We start from the raw sequence: 18,275 nt of genomic DNA on the forward strand, positions 1-18,275 counted from the left end.
TGTACTAAGCTGGAACAAGGATATTTTGTTGTTTTATTTGTTTATTTATATTTGGATCTCATATATTTTGTTGGGATCTTGAATATCGGATCCATAATATCTTGTTCGGATCTTCGATATTCCATTTGGATCTTAGATATCAGGTCACTAAATTGATATTTAATAATAAATTATGGTTAAATGGATAAGATCTCTGGTATTGGATCTTCAATATCATGATCAAATTTGATATTGGATCCAGGATCAATGGAGTGGATCCACGAAGTTTAAATCAGGTTCTTAATAAGAAAATTTCTATATTGGACTTATAACACCTTATGGGGTTTCGTAATAGTGTAAAACCCACGTGAAAAAAAAAAATTATCGGACTCAGGTCGGGTCGGGTCGGGTCTGGACCCGATTTGGGCTCGTCCTCGTTAGGGTTTTAAAACCTGACGCAGGGGCCAAGGGTTTTAAAACAAAACCCTCTCCCTTGTGTGCCGCACCCCGCCCGTGCCGCTCCACCCCCTCGACAGGATAAGGGAAACCCTTGAGGGTTTCCCCGAATATCGACCCTCCTCGAGCTCTTTAAGAGCGTTGCAAGAGGGGAGGGTGGACGAGCCTCCCTTCTCTCCTCCTCCTCGCTCTCCTCGCGCCGACGCCCCTTCTCGCAAACCTCGACACCTCCTCCCTCTGGTCCGATCGACGCTGGCAACCTTGAAGGTATGCCCTTCCTCTCTTCTCTCTATCTTCTTCTCTGTATCTTCTTCGTTGATTTCATCGTAGTCATACCTTTAGGCATGTATGACCGTACTTTTAGACAAGTATGTCACGTTGGTGTTACGATGTTTGGATGATGAGGTTGTGGCAACCTCAAAAAATTTTCTAAAAAAAAATTGGGTTAATTTTCGGAGCGTTACGAGGCTTGTTTCATATTATGTCATTTTTGTAAATGATTTTACAAGACATACTTGGATTTATTTTCTAAAACATAAATCTGAAGTATTTTTTCATTTTCAAATATTTCATAAACTGGTTAAGAATCAATTTAAGAATGATATCTCCATTTTTCGCATTGATTCGGGGGGAGAGTTTTTGTCAAAAGATTTTAACGATTACTTAAATTTACATGGTATTTCACATCAAAGATCATGCCCATGTACCCCATAACAAAATGGCTTAGCAGAAAGAAAACATAGGCATATTATAGAAACAACAATAACCCTACTCGTCACTCATCTTTTTCCATTTTTTTTTTGGGTCGAAGCCAGTCTAACCGCGGTATATCTCATTAATAGAATGCCATCCTCAGTTTTAAGCAATATTTCACATGTTGAAAAACTCTTTAAACAAGTCCCAGATTATTCAAGGTTAAGGGTATTTGGTTGTAAATGTTTTGTTTTCTTCAACAAAAATGACAAACTCTCACATCGTGCTATTCCATGCGTGTTTCTTGGTTATGCAAGCAATCAAAAAGGTTATAGATGCATTGATCTTAAAACTAGAAAGCTATATGTGTCACAAAATGTATCCTTCTTAGAAAATGAAAGTTTTTTTGAAATTAAAAACTCTATAGAAATCGATGAATATTCCTTTTTACTGGACTTAGTTTCAGAGATTGATAAGGAAGATGTTGATTAAGAAGATCAAAATGTGATAAGTACTGAATCATCTCATCCAGAATGTGTTCAATACTTCAGATGTGGTAACTTAGAGCAACCTTATGCTCTAGAAAAATATACTAAAACACAAGATCATATAGAAGCAAGAAGATCATCTAGGGTGTTAAAAGTACCTGAAAATTTTGTATCCTACGAGTCTTTTTCGCCAAAGTAACAAGCATATATTGCCCTGTTACATAGAACCTTCTAATTATGATACTGCAAAAGAACATCCCGAATGGGTTGAAGCCATGTCAGCAGAGTTAACTGCCTTAGAAAAGGCGAATATGTGGACTATTCAAGATATTTCATCAAGAAAGAAACCTATAGGATGTCGTTGGATATACAAAGTCAAAACCAAGAGTGATGGCACTCTTAAACGTTTTAAGGCCCGGCTAGTTGCTAAAGACTATTCTCAGGAATATGGAATAGACTATGAGAAAACTTTTGCACCAATCACTAGAATGACCACTGCAAAAACTTTGATTGCTCTTGCCTCTATAAAGAAATGACATGTCTTTCAGATGAATGTCAAGAATGTGTTCCTTAATGGTAGTCTAGCTGAAGAACTTTATATGGAACCTCCACCTAGTATTAAGTGTGAGAAATCAGATGTGGGAGTCACCTTACTATCGTAGCAAGAGATAGAGAGAGAGGTAAGAGGGAAGAGAGAAAAAAAAATGTTGGGCGGCAATAGGATCTTCTCCCCTTTTCATTGATATTTATATGCTGTACAAGTGGTACAATACAGTACAGTGGTACAATACAGTACAGTATGCTGTACAAGTGGTACAATACAGTACAGTGGTACAATACAGTACATAAAATATATCCATTTACATATACATATTTAACAGCCTCCCTCAAGTTGAGGATGATCTTCAATCATGCTCAACTTGCCCTTAAGTAACCAAAATTGATGACTAACCAATCCTTTGGTGAAGATGTCTGCCACTTGGTCTTCTGATCTGACATACGAAGCCTCAATTTCTTCTGTTTCAATCTTTTGTCTAACAAAATGCTGATCAATCTCAATGTGCTTCGTGCGACAATGATGAATAGGGTTAAAAGAAATATTAATGGCACTTTGATTATCACATAAAAGCAGAGAGGAAGAGATGGGTTCATTCAACTCTTGAAGAAGATGCCGTACCCAAGTGACATCAGCTGTCCCTGCTGCCATTGCCCTGTACTCTGCCTCAGTGCTGGATTTAGCAATGGCCTTTTGTTTCTTACTACTCCAAGTGACAATATTTGGGCCAATGAAAACACAATATCCTGAAACCGACCTACGCTCATCAGGGTCCCCACCCCAATCTGCATCACAATATGTAAGTAAACGGTGTCCTGTAGTGAAGCTTTCATCTTTGTGATAGAGCAATCCATCTCCAATAGTCCCTTTCAGATATCTGAGAATACGCTTAATACATTCCATATGACAATCAGTGGGAGCATGCATAAACTGAGATGCTTGATTTACAGCATAAGCAATGTCAGGTCTTGTAAATGTAAGATATTGCAACATACCAACAATGCGGCGATATAAAGTGGAATCATGATATAATTGGCCTTCTTTTGCACTAAACTTATGATTTAAGACAGATGGGGTGCAGAGAGGTTTACAATTAATCATACCAGTGGTGTGAAGAATGTCAAGAGTATACTTGTGTTGACTTAGAGTGAGTCGATCATCTTGCCTATCGACTTCAACTCCCAAGAAGTATCGCAATGGGCCTAAGTCCTTCATCTTAAATTTGGCCATGAGTAAAGACTTGACCAAGGCAATATGTGCATCATCACTCCCAGTGATAATGATGTCATCAACATATATAAGAACCCAAGTAGTAACATGATCATTCTTATACATAAATAAAGAATGATCAAGTATACTCTTAGAAAAGCCATGCTGCTGAATTTCCATGGAGAAACTCTCAAACCAAGACCGAGATGCCTGTTTTAAACCATAAAGAGACCTTCTCAATTTACAAACCCATGTAGCCGCATCATGTTCACTATATCCAGGAGGTTGCTCCATATACACCTCTTCCTTCAAGTCCCCATGTAGGAACGCATTCTTGACATCCAACTGGCTAAGAGACCAACCATGCTGAAGTGCCAAAGTGAGGATCACACAAATGGTGCCAATTTTGACAACAGGGCTAAAAGTTTCCTCATAATCTTGCCCGTATTGTTGTGTGAATCCGCGTGCAACAAGGCGAGCTTTATATCTTTCAATGCTACCATCTGGTTTACGCTTGATCTTGTAAACCCATTTGGAACCAACAACATTTCTATCAACAGGTCGAGGAACAATATCCCATGTATGACATTCATGAAGTGCTGCCATTTCTTCGTTCATAGCTTCAACCCAAGCTCGAGAATGGGCTGCCTGATGGAAAGTAGACGGCTCTTTCTCTTTGGCCACATTGGTTAGAAACAACTGAAAGTCAAGAGAAAAATTGTTGTAACTAACCCAACGATGGATAGGATGCCTTTCACGTGTGGATCGTCGAAGAGGGGGAGCCTCGTGAGATGGAGTTGGAGGGGCTCCTCGACGGGCATAAACCAAACCTGAAAACCGTGAAGGTGCATCCTGGATGATGGAGTTGTCTGCTTCAAACTGAATTGGTTCATCAACAACAGGATCTCTGAAAGAGTCATATAGCAAAGTATCACAAAGCCATGGATCATAAGTAGTTTGCTCATATACCTGAGAAGTATCACAAGTGCTGAAATGGTCATCATCAAAAACAACATTTCTAGACACCTTAATCTTACCCAAAATAGGATCATAACATCTATATCCTTTATACCCATCGGCATATCCCAGAAATCTGCACTGAACTGCTCTGTCCTGAAACTTGTTACGTAAAGAATGATCCACATGGACATAACAAATGCATCCGAAAGCATGCAAATCATCATAAGAAGGGTGAGAACCGTGAAGCAAATAATAAGGAGACTGATCTCCTAATAATTCCATAGGCAACCTGTTAATGATATGCACTGCAGTGTGAAAGGCCTCAGTCCAAAGAGAGAAAGAAATATCAATATTGTGCATCATACTTAACGCGGTTTCAACAATATGCCGATGCTTACGTTCTGCTACTCCATTCTGTTGTGGAGTGTAAGGACAAGAGGAGTTACGTGTGATGCCATGGTCCTTTAAATATTCACTAAAATCATGAGATATGTATTCTCCACCACCATCATACTGGAAATAAGTGATATTTGAATTGAAAAAGTTCTGAACAAGAGCATGGAATTGTTTGAAAAGTTTGAACACTTCAGATTTAGATTTCATAAAGTAAATCCAAGTGTAACGAGTGAAAGAGTCAAGAAATAACACATAATAACGAGAGCCAGATAGAGATGAAACAGGAGCTGGGCCCCAAACATCAGAGTGAATAATTTCAAATGGCTTGAAAGCTCTTTTATTGATACTTTGAAAGGGAAGTACATGACTCTTGCAGACATTACAACTAGGACACTTATGATCTAATTTGACTTTGGGAATAAAACCCTGAGAAGACAATTTGTCAAGGAACCCTTGACTACAATGACCTAACCGACGATGCCAAGAAACTGGCTTATTACATTGCATAACAGAAGAAGACTGACTCAAATAAGCAGGAAAAGATGGAGTCACGGTAGATGACGTCTTCAAAGTCCCGGGGGCTGCTTCGAAGACATACATGTTTCCGCGTCGTTCACCCTTAGCGAGCATCTTCTTGGTTCGAAGGTCCTTAAGACAAACAGAAGACGGAGTAAATTCCATGGATGAATTTGTTTCATCAACCAATTCAGAAACAGATAAAATGTTTTTCTCAATGGCAGGAGTGAGTAAGACATTTTTCAATGGTAGTGTAGATTGTGACAAAGAGAGAGATGCATTTCCAGTATGAGAAATAGGGTGGTGGGAACCATCTCCCGTGACAATAGTGCCAGTGCCAATATAAGGGACCATGTTGGAAAGTTTACCTGCATCAGAAGTAACATGTGCGGCTGCTCCAGAATCAATATACCAAACTCTATCATCATTCTGACGCAAATTCATGTTGTTAAATACAGTCATCAGAATTTGTTGCACATCATGTGGCAACCCTGCACTCTGTCCCTGATCAGTACCCTGATGTGCTCGAAAATTTCCCTGCGGCTGCCCCTGAAACTGTCTAACATTCATCTGTCCAGCTCTTGGTCCTGGCCTCCCTGCCTTGTTGCGATTCTGTGGGTTGTGCCAACAATCTGCTTTCACATGGCCACGCTTGTTGCAATGGAAGCAAGTAGGGACACGGGTACCTCTAGTGGCAGGTGGAGCAGTAGGAGTAGGAAGGAGTCCTCCACGGCCCATATGAGCAGCAGGTGGACGAAATGAGGTAGACCTAGATGTAAACATGACAGGGTGAGGATCATCAATAAGATGATCTTGAGTCAAACTAACTTCATACTGTAGGAGTTTGGCCTGTAAATCCTCAAAGCATGGAAGTGTAGAGGCAACCTGTAATGCAGTGCAAAACATACGATATTGGGGCCCAAGGCTTCCCAATACCTGTTGAACAACATCTCTGTCAGAAACAGGATATCCAATAGCGGCCAACTGATCAATGATAATTTTGATATCCCCTAGAAATTCAGTAATGGTCTTAGTTCCCTTTCGCATAGATTGGAACTGCCATTTCAGTTGAAGTGCACGTGATTCAGAAACCTATGAATAAGAGTGAGCAAGATGTCTCCATAGTTCTGCAGCAGTAAAATGGTCAGAGATAGTTTGTAATATACGATCAGATAACATGGCAGTCAAATAGGCAACCACAGATTGGTCCTTCTGAAACCAAACATCATACGCAGGATTTGGAATAGCAATGCAACTCACCTTCCCATCATTACCAGTTACCTCTTGCGTAATAGTCATAGGTGGGGCGGGTGATCCCCCATCCAGATGCCCGGAATGACCATGACTTCGGATAAACGGCAGAATTTGGCGTTTCCAAAGTAAGTAGTTATCATGAGTTAATTTGTGAGAAACAAGTTGAGAAAGAAATCCGGGGCTGATTTTAGAATCCATAAGGAAGAAGATCAAGGATGAATCAAACAGCACGACAGAAATTCGTAGGTTGTACGGACAGAACCGTACGGTTGTACGGACAGAACCGTACGGACATAAATTTTTGAGTTTTGGAAATCACGATTTTTCAGTTAATCGTGCAGAATGTACGATTTATCAACTATATTGCAAGAAATAGATAAGAAATCACAAGAAGTTTAAGAAAAGAGGCACTTTTGAGAAATGAGGGTTCCCAAATTTGGGGAAAACAGAAATTAGGGTTGATAAAATTGGGGATAACAGAATATGTAAGAAGGAAAAGATGCACGATATGAGGAAATGAAGAAACGACGTCGAAATATAGTGATTCAACGGAGAAACAACAGAGAAAAGATGGAAAAAACACTTTCCTTGAGAACGCCCAAAAACGCACGTCAAGGTCCTTAGGGGCCTTCCAGATGATCGTGATTACCACGCCCTTGGCTCTGATACCATGTGAGAAATCAGATGTGGGAGTCACCTTACTATCGTAGCAAGAGATAGAGAGAGAGGTAAGAGGGAAGAGAGAAAAAAAAATGTTGGGCGGCAATAGGATCTTCTCCCCTTTCCATTGATATTTATATGCTGTACAAGTGGTACAATACAGTACAGTGGTACAATACAGTACAGTATGCTGTACAAGTGGTACAATACAGTACAGTGGTACAATACAGTACAGTGGTACAATACAATACATGAAATATATCCATTTACATATACATATTTAACATTAAGATTCCTTAAGGAAAAGCTTTTCATTTACATAAGGCTCTTATATGGACTTAAACAAGCCCCAAGGGCTTGGTATGATAAATTTAGTTATGCTTGCTTTTGGTTTTCAATTTTATCTTACTGACACAACTTTATTTATTAAGAAATCTAATGTAGGTATTATTATTCTTCTACTTTATATGGATGACATGATCATCAAAGAAAGTGATAAACATGGAGTTGACAACATCAAAAAATTTCTCAAAAACAATTTTGAAATAAGTGACTTGGGTTTCTTAAAAAAAATTCTTGAAATCGAAGTGTCCTATTCTCCTAGAAGTTATTTACTAACTCAATCGAAATTTGCTCTTGATATTATTGACATGTTCGGAATCACAGATAAAAAGCATGTTGACATTCATGAAGTTGTAAATGCCAAAATGAAGATTGATGATGGAGAACCACTTGAGAACCCAACACCTTACAGACAGCTTGTTGGGGCATTATCTTACCTTTCCATCACACTAACGGACATCGCACATGGTGTCCACACAACAAGTCAATTCCAGCATGCTCTCACTATTGTTCATATGGGAGCAGTATTACGAATTATCAGATATCTTAAAACCTCGGTTTATAGAGGACTTTTTTTTTTTGCTTCTTTATTACAACTAACTGCTTATATTGATGCAGAATGGGGGGTGATCCCAATGATCGACACTCAACTATTGGTCTTTGTATGTTTTTAGAAAAATCTTTGATTTCTTGACGGTGCAAGAAGCAACAAAAAATCTCTCTTTTATCAACTGAAGCTGAGTACAGAGCCATGACTACAACCGCTATGAAGTAGTATAGTTAAGAAGATTGCTTCAAGACATGGGTGTTATGACTACGGGACCATCACAACTATGTTGCGACAACAAAAACTCTATTTACATTGCCAGAAACCGGACACTCCACGAATGAACGAAGCATATCAAGATGGATTGCCACTATGTACGAGAGGAATTTTTACACGACACCATTGATCTCTCATATGTCTCATCAGAATATCAGATGACCGACTTCTTTACCAAACCCTTTGCTGCTCTCCGGTTCCATTTTCTCTTAGACAAACTATTGGTTGTCCAACCATAAGTTTGAGGGGAGAGTGTTAAAATTGTAATCTCATAGTTAATCTCATATGTGAGATTAACTCTATCATATGTAATCTTATCATTTAGTTTAGCTTCTTAGTTTAGTTAGAATTAGGCTAGTTAGAATAACTTTTATTTTTTGTTTTAGGACATTGAAATAGGCTTATGCCTTTATTAACTTGAAAAGTCAGTAAAGCATAAAGCATTGTTTGTTTTAGGACATTCAAATACGCTTATGCCTTTATTGACTGAAAAGTCAATAAAGCATACAACATTAATTGGAGTTGTTGGATCTCTAAGCTCCTTTTCAGCCCTATAAATATGGGCTTTTACTTGTTTATATAACTTTTTGTGTGGGTTTATCCCATTTTAATGAGATATATTTCTCTCTTGGTGTGTGCACTCTTTTGAATATTTCGGTTCTTGTGAGTGTGTTGAATAAACCTTTGTGTTCATTGAGAAAGATCTTTTATAAGTTTCTTTTTGAAGTTCCATTTGGGGTCTATTTCCTTACAAAGCATTGTCCTGCTATAGCATGAAAAATAGTAATCAAATCCAAAGAGTGCATGGACATCGATGTTGTAAATTTGTTCATTTTTTTATTTGCATTATTGGATAAATTAAGTCAGTTCTGATCAATTTCCTTTGAAATTGCAGGTATCAGAATATTTGAAGATATGTCCAGCTCAAAGGTACCAAAATATTTTGTCTATCCTGTGACTTGGACATTGTAATTTTTGGTATGATCCATGCAGAAGGCTAAAAAAAACTTGAAATGAATTTATATATAGCTGTATTTTGCTGTCCTAGGTCGTGGACATGTCCAGATGCTCCATGATGATTAGTTGGGATTATAACAAGGTGTTATTGCTCATGATTTTACTGTTAGATAAGATGATTTTATGAAGGCTATCAACCCAAAGATGACTAACAATGTAGAAGTCAGCCATATGGAGCACCAAATGACATAATTGTTGTGGTTACATACTGGTTTCTTATGTGATCTAATTCTCTATACACCAGAATAGATGACGACTTTGAATATTGTTGGCAATCTTAACATGGTTCAGGATTTACCTATATGACTATAGCATAACTGAAAGGAGGCCACTTTGGGCTTAAGTTCCTACAGCAACCCTTACAGTTCTCTAGATTTGAAGTTTCTGCCTTCAAATGCGGCCAAATGCTTGTCATACATGTCAACTTTGGCCTGGGAGCTTGTGCATAATATAAACAATATGTAGAAGGTCAGGAAGAAGAAAGAAGATAGGAGTTCTTGAAAACAGCCACTAATGAGGATTACTGGATGTCCTATGTATTCTTGTAATGATAATACTGCCACTCTTTATGTACCCTTATGAAATCAGCCCTTTTCTAACTTGGAACACAATAATATCCTTAGCAATGCTATCAATGCAAAACATTAACACATAGGACTGAGAAATTAACCAAGCAACTTGTAGTTCAGCTCGTCCTGAACTTGTTCATGATCGTCTTGTTTAGATGATGAGCTGAGCCACAAACTGCTCATTTACCATATACGAGTCGAGCACGAGGAAAGGGTGTTCATCTCGGCTCATATGAACTCATAAAAGGATAATATATATAATACATATGTAATTTATGTCAGAAAAAGTGGCTTTGGAAGGGTGGTCAGGCATTATGGCTTGTATTCCAAAGGTTTGGAGTTTGAATAATGTCGGCACAGCTTTGAAAGACCTTTTTTTCAAGCATGAGTCAGCTTGGACTCGGCTCAGCTGACTCAGTCTTGGCTTGAGCTCGTGTTAGGATCACTAAGGTTTTTTGATGAATTTGAGTACAAAATAAGAGGGAAAAGGGTTAGGATGGTGCAGGATGGGTTAAGCTTGTAGTTTAGGATATTTTGGGCATAATTTGGGGTGACTAAGGGCCTAACAGTGAGGAGAGAAGTGCAAGAACGTGGGAGAGGAGGAGATGAAGTGAAGTTTATTCTCCTATGAATGGAAGGATCCACTCAAGAGCCAATGATTTTCCTTAATTAGTGGTAGTGTAACCACCCCAAACTGCCCTAAAAAAATTTTGCAGAATTTTTTTTTAAACGAATAAATAATTTTAAAACATTGCAGAAAGATATACTAGGGACATGTGGCACATTACAAATTTAATATACACAACCATCACACATTCCAAACATAGAATAATTCAAACCATAAGTTTAAATTGAATTAAATTTAATAGAATAGTTCTCATTTAGGTTTCAACAAGTTCTCCAAAAATCACAACTACAAAAACTATCAGAATCTGCCGCCTTTTAACGACAAATTCGGGCGAAATGACCCATCTTTTCGCAATATAAACAACCACCAGTGTCTTGGGGGCATGGCTGTCCACAAAGAACATAATTGCATCTCAGGCATTTCTGGTATGACGATCGTTGTGACTCGTTTTCTTCACCAAGTTTCTGTTTTTTAGCGGGTCAATGCTTGTTATCATTACTATCTTCAGCCGACTTTTTATCGCAACATTGATTAAGGTGGCATTCTTCGACAGAATGACCCACCTTTCCACATAAAATACAATAATCGGGGTTCCGAAGGCACATCAGACCCAAAAGAACTTTAGGGCTAACACCTTGCTCTAGAATGGTGCTTTCGCAAACCAACCTATCCATCCTATGATCTAGGTTCTGGACCATCGCTTGGAGTCGTTCAACTGATCCGGTTATGCGTCTATTGACTTGATCAGTTTATTGAACGACATCTAAGTAAAAACATATTTCTATAATTAAAATAAATACAAAACAATTTAAGAGAAATAATGCTCACAGTGCGATGCAGATGTCGCTCTGGTACCAAAAGTTGTAACGTCCCAAAAATCCTGGACTTGAAACATTTTTTGAAAAAGGTTAAAAGCTTTGGAATCAATCATTTATCAGAGTTTGAAATAGAGGTTCAGCGGAAAATCATGTTTGAAATAGAAAGTGTAAACACCCCAAATTTTCACCCTCATCCAGTGTTTACATTTCATATATCACTGCATATCATTGCATGCATTCGACATATCATTTCATTGCATTGCATAGCATTGCATGTCATTTTATCTCATTATTAAGATCCAGAACTCCCGTTTTCAAAATATTAAATCCAGATTCAAGTTTTAAAAACCTTTCTTTCGAAATCAATTTCAAAATCTGGGTTTTAAATCGACATTTTTGCCATTTGCCAACCCCCAGAATCTTATGTTTTGAAACATTTTACTCAGAAAACAATCTGGATTCATTTGAAACTCAATTTCAATTGATTTCAATTCTCAAATGAGACCCATTTAGGTGATGTTGCTTTTGGATTCTTTTATTTATAAAAAATCTCAAAAATTTCAGAGTCCTAGTTGGATCAGGACTCTATATTTCTATCTTTTTGAATCTTTTCAAAACTCCATTGTGATTTTAAACCAGTTGTGGTCATATCCTTGCACATTTCTGTCATTTTGGTCAAAATTTTAGAGTCCTAGTTGAATCAGGACTCTTTTTTCAGAGTCTTAGTCGGATCAGAATTCTATCTTTTACTACCCTTTTTATATGTTTTTTAAGAAAACTTATTAAAATCCTTTGTTTTTTGCCAAAATTCTAGAGTCCCAGTCGAATTAGGACTCTTTCTCAAAGTCCTAATCGAATCAGGACTCTATCTTGATTTCGTGTGTTACTCATGTTCTTCACTTGTTTTCAAAACCTTCTCATCTGACTTTCGAAATCTTGCATTTTAGCCAAAATTCTATAGTTCTAACCGGATTAAGACTTTCTCAGAGACCTAATCGAATCAGGACTCTATCTTTCGGTGGTATTCTGTGTATTTTTAATCAAATTTTTTCAAAATCTTTCAAAATGAGTCAAAAACTCAGGGTTTTAGTTGAACCAGGACTCCATTCAAAGAGTCCCAGTTGGATCAGGACTCTGACCCCGATTTCAACTTTGAGAGAATCTTTCAAAAATCCTTCTATTTATCTCTTCATGAATCAAAATTGTTATACCTTTATCATGAAATTTCAAAATTCTGGGATTTTATCCCAGAGTCCCCATCGAATCAGAACTCTATCCAAAGTTTGTTTTCTCACTTCATTTTCACTGGTTTTCAAATGCTTTGTTTAAATCTCATCATTTGCTTCTCAGAAAATAAAAAAATTTCAGAGTTCTAGTCGAATTAGGACTCTTCAGAGTCCTAATTAGATCAGGACTCTGAACCGGACTTCAATTCTATCTTGTTTTTACTTGTTTTTCAAAATCCTCTCATTTGTTTTCTCAGAAAATCCAAAATTCTGAGTCTTGGTACAATTAGGACTCGTTGGATCAGAAGTCGGTTTGATTTCAATACTTGTCATTATTTTTACTATTTTTGCAAGTTCTTTCATCTGTTTTTCAGAGAATACCAAAAAAAAATCTAGAGTTTTAGTCCGATCAGGACTCTGTCCCAGAGTCCTAATCCAGTTAAAAGTCTATTCTGGAGTTTGTTTTTACTTCCATTTTGATCTTTTCCACTTGGTTTTCCAAAATTAGTCCATTTTGTAGAGTCCCAGTTGATTCAGAACTCTATTTTAGAGTTTCGGTTGAGGTAGGTGTAACAACCACAAATTTTACACTAAAACTTAAAGAATTGTGTGGATTTGGGCCTGGGATCCGTTATTGGATCCAAAAGAAAAATGTGCATAATTGAGTATTTTAGTAATATAATATAAATAAATAAGTAATAATAATATTTTTTTTAAAACCATTGTTGGACTCAAGTGTATCCAACTCCTGGATCCACTGCTATTCATGCGACCCGGATCCAAACCGCAATCGGATCCGGCATCGCAGGTCGTGGGTCGGACCCGGACCCTACCCACACCCTGTTAAATTAAAAGAGGGGTTAATAAGGGGGCAACCCGATATGGGTTGCCCGATAAAAAAATTTTGAGAGGGGAAAACCCTCTCCCCTGAGATATCGGGTGTTAGGGTTCAGCCGAACCCTAACACATAAGGAGATGGGAGGTGGGGGAGCACACCGCAGCCGTCGGGAGGAGGAGGAGCTCCTTCCTTTTCGGGAGGCCACCCACCTACAAAGGAGGGACCCCGAACCCTCTTTCCTCTCTCTCGCCATCCCCTTTCTCTCTCTTCTCTCTCTAACCCTCGGATTCCCCTCCCCCGAGCTCGGGCCTGCTGTTTGAAGCCGTGTCAGGAGACGCAACAGACCTCTCCGGTGGTGGTGCTGTCCAGGCCAACCGACCCCTCTCGTAGCTGCCGAAACAACTTCACCGGAAAATGGTAGGGTTTCTCTAATTTTTCTTCAGGTCGATCATGGATTGAGTGGGGTGTGGGTTGTCAAAAACCCAAAACGACTGATTGAAGGGGGGTTTTGGTTGCCGGACAGTCAATAAGATCGGAGATTGGGGGAAACTGGGTTTTTCTTTCCGATTGGGTGTTTTGCTTCATTCTCGGATTAGATACTTTGACCGAAAGTTAGATGGAAAAATCTATCTCTTTTTTTTTATCAAAAAACCCTAGTTTGAACTAGGTTTTTCTTGACCTTGGTCTGTGGGTTTTTCTTCAATCCTTCCAAGTCTGAAAATGTGTATGACTGTGTCAAATTAGGATCTGATATTGCGTTGAATCATAGCTGCAATCATTTTGTATACTGGAATAATGAATACAGCATGCCTTAAATTAATAGTTTCTGTACGGGTAGCATTAATGTCTTACTACTGTGTGTATGGATATGTGTAGGGTTATTGATTTTACTAATTTTACTTGTGGGAGAACCTAACAAATAGCTGCTTTTGTTTTTGGGTCCAGCCGAGTTATCTTGGTTCCCACCATGGAGGAATGTTTAGGCTGTTAGTTGTTCTTTTTTTTTTTGTTGTTTATGTTTAGCATAATACAACATACTGAAATTAACGAGTTGAAATGTTAAATGATACTTAATTTAATATGGCTGAACAGTGTCTAGTTGGATTTATTGGTTTCTTGTGTAACTCAACATGCTATGCTATACTTAGTACGGTAATTGGCTGAACCGATAGCTATTGTACATGCTGTAATCTAGTGAACTGTAATGTTAAATGATACTCAAATTAATATGGCTGAACAGTGTCTAGTTGGATTTACTGGTCTATTGCGTAACCCAACATGTTATACTATACTTAATTATTCAAAAAAAAATATATATATACCTTGTAATGATTGGGTGATCTAGTACCTTGAATTTCTTGTGATGTATAACTGAGATAGGTGAAATGGGCTTACAGTTTTATTATTTTCGGCCTGTATTGTGATACACATAAAAATGTTATGTTTTGGTATGTTGGATTTTAGTATTTCAGTATTCTAGCTGAACATAAACAAAAAAAAAAAAAGAACATAGGGTCTTTAACTGGTAAGTTGGTAGAGTTAGTAGATGTTATGTGTAGGAGAAAGATTGATATTTTATGTCTTCAAGAGACCAAATGGGTAGGTGAGAAAGCTAAAGTGATAGAACCTTGGGGATATAAGATTTGGTATACAAGAATAAATAGGAATAGGAATGGAGTAGGGATTGTTATGAGTCGTCAGTTTATAGATAATGTAGTTGAGGTCCGTAGGAAGGGTGATAGAATTTTACTTATTAAATTAGTATTAGGTACGGATATTATTAATATTATTAGTGTTTATGCACCTCAAGTAGGTTTAGATGATTCCATTAAGCATCAATTTTGGGAAGATTTAGATGGAGTAGTACAAGAGATATCTTATGGAGAAAAGCTTTTCATCGGCGGTGACCTTAATGGACATGTAGGCATTAGTAGGGATGGATTTGAGAATATCCATGGAGGCTATGGTATAGGAGAAAGAAATGAAAGTGGAGAAAGGATTTTAGATTTTTGTTTGTCCTATGATATGATCTTAGCAAACACTTGGTTTAGGAAGAGGGAGTCTCACCTAGTAACATTTAAAAGTGGGGTTAATACGAGTCAGATAGATTTTTTCCTACTTAGAAAGAGAGATAGGGGTTGTTGCATCGATTGTAAGGTTATACCAGGAGAAAGTGTAGCTACACAACATAGAGTCTTAATTTTAGATCTTAGAATTAGACAATGCCGCAAAAGGGATAGACATAGGATAGATCCTAGAATTAAGTGGTGGGCACTGAAAGGAGCTAAACAAGGAATGTTTGTAGAGCAGGTAGTTAAGGAAGTTGATTGGTGTCTCGAGGAGGATTCAGAATCAATGTGGAATAAGATAGCGAGTGGTATGAGAAAAGTAGCTAAGGAGGTATTGGGTGAGTCTAAAGGCGGTGCACCACTAGGTAAGGATACATCATGGTGGAACGAGGATGTCAAATTAGCTATTAAGGTTAAAAGAGAGTGTTATAGAAATCTAAGTAAGAGTCGTGATAATGAGAATTTGGAGAAGTATATGATAGCAAAGAAGGAAGCTAAAAAAGTTGTTCGAAACGCGAGGGCTAAGGTATATAAGGAGGTTTATGACAAGTTGGATACCAAAGAAGGCGAGGAGGATATTTATAGGCTTGTAAAGATGAGAGATAGGAAATCGAAGGATTTGGGTATGGTTAGATGTATCAAAGATGAAACGCAAAGGGTTTTAGTCAAAGATGAGGAGATTAAGGAGAGATGGAAAGATTATTTTAATAAGCTATTTAATGATAGTCATGCTCAAGATCTTGGAGACTTCTCCATTCTTTTTCATGAGATAAATCGTGACTTCATGCGCAAGATTCAAAAGAAAGAAATTGCAGAGGCTTTGAAGAAAATGAAATCAAGAAGGGCAGTTGGCCGAGATGGTATACCTATCGAGGCTTGGAAATGCTTGGGAGAGAAAGGTTTAGAATGGTTGACAAATCTTTTTAACTTGATTTGGAGAACAAATAAGATGCCTAATGAGTGGAGGAAGAGTACTTTGGTGCCTTTATATAAGAATAAGGGTGATATACAAGATTGCACAAACTATCGTGGTATAAAACTCATGAGTCATACTATGAAACTTTGGGAGAGGGTGATTGAGTCTAGGTTGAGGAAGGTTGTCATGATATCGGAGAATCAATTTGGTTTTATGCCTGGAAGATCAACTATGGAAGCTATACATCTTCTTAGACAACTTATTGAAAGATATAGAGAGAGGAACAAAGATTTGGATATGGTTTTTATTGATTTAGAGAAGGCATACGATAGAGTACCTAGGGACGTTCTCTGGTGGACAATGATGAAGAAAGGTGTTTCTCTCAAGTACATTAGTATAATTAAAGATATGTATGAAGGAGTAGTAACCAATGTCCGCACTTGTGGAGGGGTGACAACCAATTTTCCGATAACGGTTGGGTTACATCAAGGAACTGCTTTAAGCCCTTTCCTATTTGCGATAGTGATGGATGAGCTTACGAGATCAATTCAAGAAAATGTACCGTGGTGTATGTTGTTTGCTGATGATATTGTTTTGATTGATGAGTCTAGAGCTGGGGTTAATGCTAAGTTAGAATTATGGAGACAGACATTGGAAGCTAGAGGTTTTAAGTTGAGTAAGAGTAAGACTGAATATATGGAATGTCGGTTTAGTAAGCAACGAAGTAGTGATGGGAGTGTAGTGAAGCTTGGTGAGCAAGAAATATCGGTGGATGATTGTTTCAAATATTTGGGATCTATCATTCAAAAGTATGGAGAAATTGATGGAGATGTAAATCATAGGATAAAGGTTGGGTGGATGAAATGGAAAAGTGCAACTGGTGTGCTGTGCGATCGTAGAATGCCATTGCGGTTGAAGGGAAAGTTTTATAGGACGACTATTAGACCCGCTTTACTATATGGTACGGAATGTTGGGCTGCCAAGAGACATCATATTCAAAAAATGAGTGTAGCTGAGATGCGGATGCTTAGATGGATGTGTGGAAATACAATAAAAGATAAGATTCGGAACGAAGAGATACGTAAGAAGGTAGGTGTTGCACCCATTGAAAATAAGATGCGAGAGAATCGTTTACGGTGGTTTGGACATATTCGGCGAAGGCTTAATGATGCTCCAGTTAGAAGGTTGGAGAAATGGGAAAATATATTAGTTAAAAGAGGTCGGGGTAGGCCTAGGAAGACTTGGATGGAGATGATAGGAAAGGATATGAATGCTTTGAACCTCACCGCGTTGGATAGAAATGATTGGAGGAAAAGGATTCATGTGGAAGACCCAAAATGAATTTCTTTTTTGGTTCATATCGCTGACCCCAATTGTTTTGGGATGAAGGCGTAGTTGTTGTTGTAGTATTCTAGCTGAAAAAAATACCTAGTTGTCACTTCTCTTGTGCACGAACTTTCTTGTGTTTGTATTACGGAAATAAGCTGAATGGGTCTTACAGTCTTTGTTATTAGATTCTACATAAAACTGCAAGTTCTCTTACATTCCAATTTCTACCTTAGAGTAGCAGCTGTACACCAATGATAGTTTGAATTCTTAAGATAATTCCTTGATCTCTTCACGTAGAAAATGAGTAAGACATACCAAATAAATGTTAGGTAGTGACATTGTATATTGCCCATACTCCGAGTAGGGGAATTTCTTTTCCGTGGTGCATGGTGAATAAAAAGGAAATAATCTAGTGGTAACCTAAATGGGTAAATGATTAAGTAAGTCGATGTTATCCCTTTCTAGTAGTGGTGGGGTTGTTTGGGAAACCCTGCTCAATGGGCGATACGGGTTAGGTACCTAATGTAGGTACG

At 38.0% G+C, this 18,275-nt stretch overlaps 1 protein-coding gene across 1 annotated transcript in view; it reads left to right on the forward strand.

Annotated features, from left to right (window-relative positions):
• LOC149847969 (ENHANCED DISEASE RESISTANCE protein (DUF1336)) overlaps positions 1 to 18,275 on the forward strand; it is a 320,270-nt gene that overhangs the window by 51,340 nt on the left and 250,655 nt on the right. Inside the window, exon 8 of the mRNA XM_090011056.1 lies at positions 9,228 to 9,262. Coding sequence (XP_089867182.1) covers positions 9,228 to 9,262 — 35 coding nt within the window. The remainder of the gene's footprint in view (positions 1 to 9,227; positions 9,263 to 18,275) is intronic.

This window comes from Nuphar pumila, chromosome 1 (assembly GCF_984573655.1).
Source record: "Nuphar pumila chromosome 1, dmNupPumi1.hap1.1, whole genome shotgun sequence".
NCBI classification, from domain to species: domain Eukaryota; kingdom Viridiplantae; phylum Streptophyta; class Magnoliopsida; order Nymphaeales; family Nymphaeaceae; genus Nuphar; species Nuphar pumila.